The sequence below is a fragment of the Erpetoichthys calabaricus genome, chromosome 9 (genome assembly GCF_900747795.2).
Source record: "Erpetoichthys calabaricus chromosome 9, fErpCal1.3, whole genome shotgun sequence".
In the NCBI taxonomy this organism is placed as follows: Eukaryota; Metazoa; Chordata; class Cladistia; order Polypteriformes; family Polypteridae; genus Erpetoichthys; species Erpetoichthys calabaricus.
In genome coordinates, this window is record NC_041402.2 from 61064949 (window position 1) to 61067973 (window position 3025).

Here is a 3025-nt window from a genome sequence, read left to right on the forward strand (position 1 = left end):
ATAGTGTTGGATTGTTTTAGTGCTTTTATTATTTAGTGATTTTAGTGCAGTGGTAGTGTGGTCGAGCTGTGGACCTGGGCCACCAGTTGCACAGGGTTAGCAGTAGCATGGAGCCTTCCTGTGCAGCTGGAGGCTTATGGGGGGTGGAATGTGGTATAGCAGGTCCACAGCTCATGTCAAAAGGGCCACGTTTAAAATAAATAATCGCCGCACTCGCGGCTTAGTGAGGGGGCGTGGTGGTGTGTGGCTGAAGTGGTTCCTGGGGTGATTTGTGATGCAGGCGGTCCTTGCTTAAGTGTATAGGTGAGGAGTCGTCCGCATCCGTAATTGTTCCTGAGAGCTTTCTGATTGCCACAGGTGAACCACGTCCCTGTCATAAATATAAGTGTGAGATGGTTAGGGGGTCGGAAGAACAGCCTGGGTATTGTTTTGCATCAGGAGCAACTTAGTTGGAAGTATCTTCGAGGCCTTTATGGGAAACGTCTGAGACAGTTACAAGAAATGGCTCAGTTACATGAAGGCTTTTCAGCTGGCAACACCATGGAAACTTCAAACTTTGCACATGTTATCTTTCAAAATGTAGCTAAAAGCTATCTTCCACATGCTGCATTAGAATGTCATTATACTCTTACTCAGCATATCAAGCCTCATCAAAAAGACTGGGTTGGCATTTTTAAGGTTGGCTGGAGTACTGCACGGGATTACTATACTTTTTTATGGTCTCCTGTCCCAGAGAATTACACTGAAGGCACCTCAGTTAATCGTGTAGTTGTATTTCAAGGTTACTATGTTCCAAATGATGATGAGGCATTTTATCAGTTCTGTTATGTCACTCATAAAGGGGAAATCCGGGGAGCTAGTACCCCATTCCAGTTTCGCGCATCCTCTCCAACTGATGAAGATGACAATAATTCTGATATCCTTGTAGTAACCACAAAGGCTGGATTTTTAGAGCAAAAAATTGTTGAAGTTATAAAAGAAAAAGATGAGCTGCAAAATGAAATAACTTCCTTAGGGCCAGAAAAGGATCGACTACTTCAACAGACACAGAAGTTAGAGAAAGAAATATCAGAGGAAAAAGTAGACGTTCATCCAGATTAGAAGGTAATATGAGGAACTTGTTCAAAATATACAAACTCTCAAAAAGGAAAATGAAGAGATTAGACAGAAATATCAAGAATCTTTTTCCAAAGTTCTCCAGCCGGAAGAAGGACGGCTGGCCGCGTAACGCCGAGAAGGCAGCAGGAGTCAGGAGGCTTAGGTGGTGGATTCCCCAACGTGAGCATCCTGGTCATTAGGGAAGCCAAATCTCGATCTGGAGAGTGCTAAACCGAAGCCAGGGATTGGGAAGCCTCCAGATCAGTCGTGTGGGAAGAAGGTCAGCTGCAGGAAGGGCGACTCCCCTATTGTAAAGCCCGATGGGAGAAGCAGGGGAGCCGCCAGGTAAAAGACGACAAAGGGCTTTATTTTAAAGGACAGCTTCCAGCCGTTGTTTTAACCTAGTTTTTTTTTGAAGATTTTTTTCTACTGTGTTTTTTTATAGATTATTTATTTAAGGATTTTGAAGCACTGCACATTATTTTGAACATCTTGTTTTGTTGTTGTTTTAATAAAAGCACTTTGCACCTTTTGCACCATCCCCTTGCTCAATTGTTTGTGTCTCACTGCCAAGCTCATTGGTAACATTACCGACGGTGTCGGGTTCAAGAGCTCCCAGAAGCTGTATGGGAGCGCAGAGTGAACCCACATCATCACAATGTGGCACCAAAGTACACTCTTCATCTGTGCAAAGAATCTTAAGTCAGTTGGTCTTGTATTGTGTGTTGAAGCTAAGAAATTGTTTTTTCAAAATTCAAATAGCAGAAAATATTGCCATATGCAAAAAAACACAAAACCTGGAGAGACAGTCTTATGGAGCAATGAGCCCACATTTTAAATTTGGGTTTTATAACTGCAACAGTATGTTAGAAGAGGAGTTTGTGAAGCATAGTGGTAGTTTTGCCATAGTCTGGAGAATCATTTTGGTAATGGTGTGGGGATCTGGTAAAAATTAATGGGTTCATAACTGCGGAAGTATAAGCAGTTTTCAATTCATTAAACTATTTTTCAAAAATTAAAAAAAAAAAAAAATATATATATATATATATATATATATATATATATATTTGGGATCATTACCACGCTGAAATATACTTTAAGACCTATTTGAAGGAGAAGATTGAACACTAGTTGTATTAAATTTGTTATATCAGAGCCCCACCTTCAACCTAACTGAATGTGTGTGGCATCTCTTTGACAGGAGAAAAAAAATAATGTGGTAAAGTCAAGAGTTATGGAATTATCCTGGAAAAAGCTTGGAAGAATTTACCACAAAACAACTTGAAAAACTATACAGTGGTGAACCTAAGTGAACTGCTTTAGATTTACATGCTAAAGGAGGCCACCTAAAATACCAACTAGTTTGAAACACATTGTCATTATGTTTAATTTAATGATTTTGTTTTTATTTTAACAAAGTATAATATTTTCACATCTAAATACTCACTGCCCAGGTAGCTAACTGTGGTCACCCATTACTTTTTCAAAGCACTCTATATGTATAATATGTATGATAATGGTTTAAGATGGGAGCTAGATTGGAAAATGCCCCCATAAGGATCATACTTACTATAGAAACCTGCCTAGATGAAATGGATATTTAATGTAATGTTTTTCTTAATCATATGCATTGAACGTATTTGTGACACTACATTGCATTTTCTAGTCATATTTAGTCTTAAAGAAAAATGCTCTCGAAACGTAACACGTACATGTATTTAAAAATATTAATTAATTGTAAAAGAAAAACATTATGAATTATACATGACTAGCAAAATACCCGCGCTTCGCAGCGGAGAAGTAGTGTGTTAAAGAGGTTATGTAAACATATATATACATAAACATATATACTTATATACATATCTACATATACACATATCTACATATATACATATATATATATATATACATATAGACATCCACATAT

At 38.2% G+C, this 3025-nt stretch overlaps 1 protein-coding gene across 1 annotated transcript; it reads left to right on the forward strand.

Annotated features, from left to right (window-relative positions):
* Positions 1-404: 404 nt before the first annotated feature.
* LOC114657152 (tax1-binding protein 1 homolog B-like) lies at positions 405-1204 on the forward strand. The gene has a single exon (XM_028808900.2). It carries the CDS (start codon positions 502-504, stop codon positions 1099-1101), a length of 600 nt encoding a protein of 199 aa, XP_028664733.1. The 5' UTR covers positions 405-501; the 3' UTR covers positions 1102-1204.
* Positions 1205-3025: the final 1821 nt, after the last annotated feature.

What these genes read in the sequence shown, in the direction of transcription:
- LOC114657152 (XM_028808900.2), top strand. Translation starts at nt 502, where the DNA reads ATGGCTCAGTTACATGAAGGCTTTTCAGCTGGCAACACCATGGAAACT.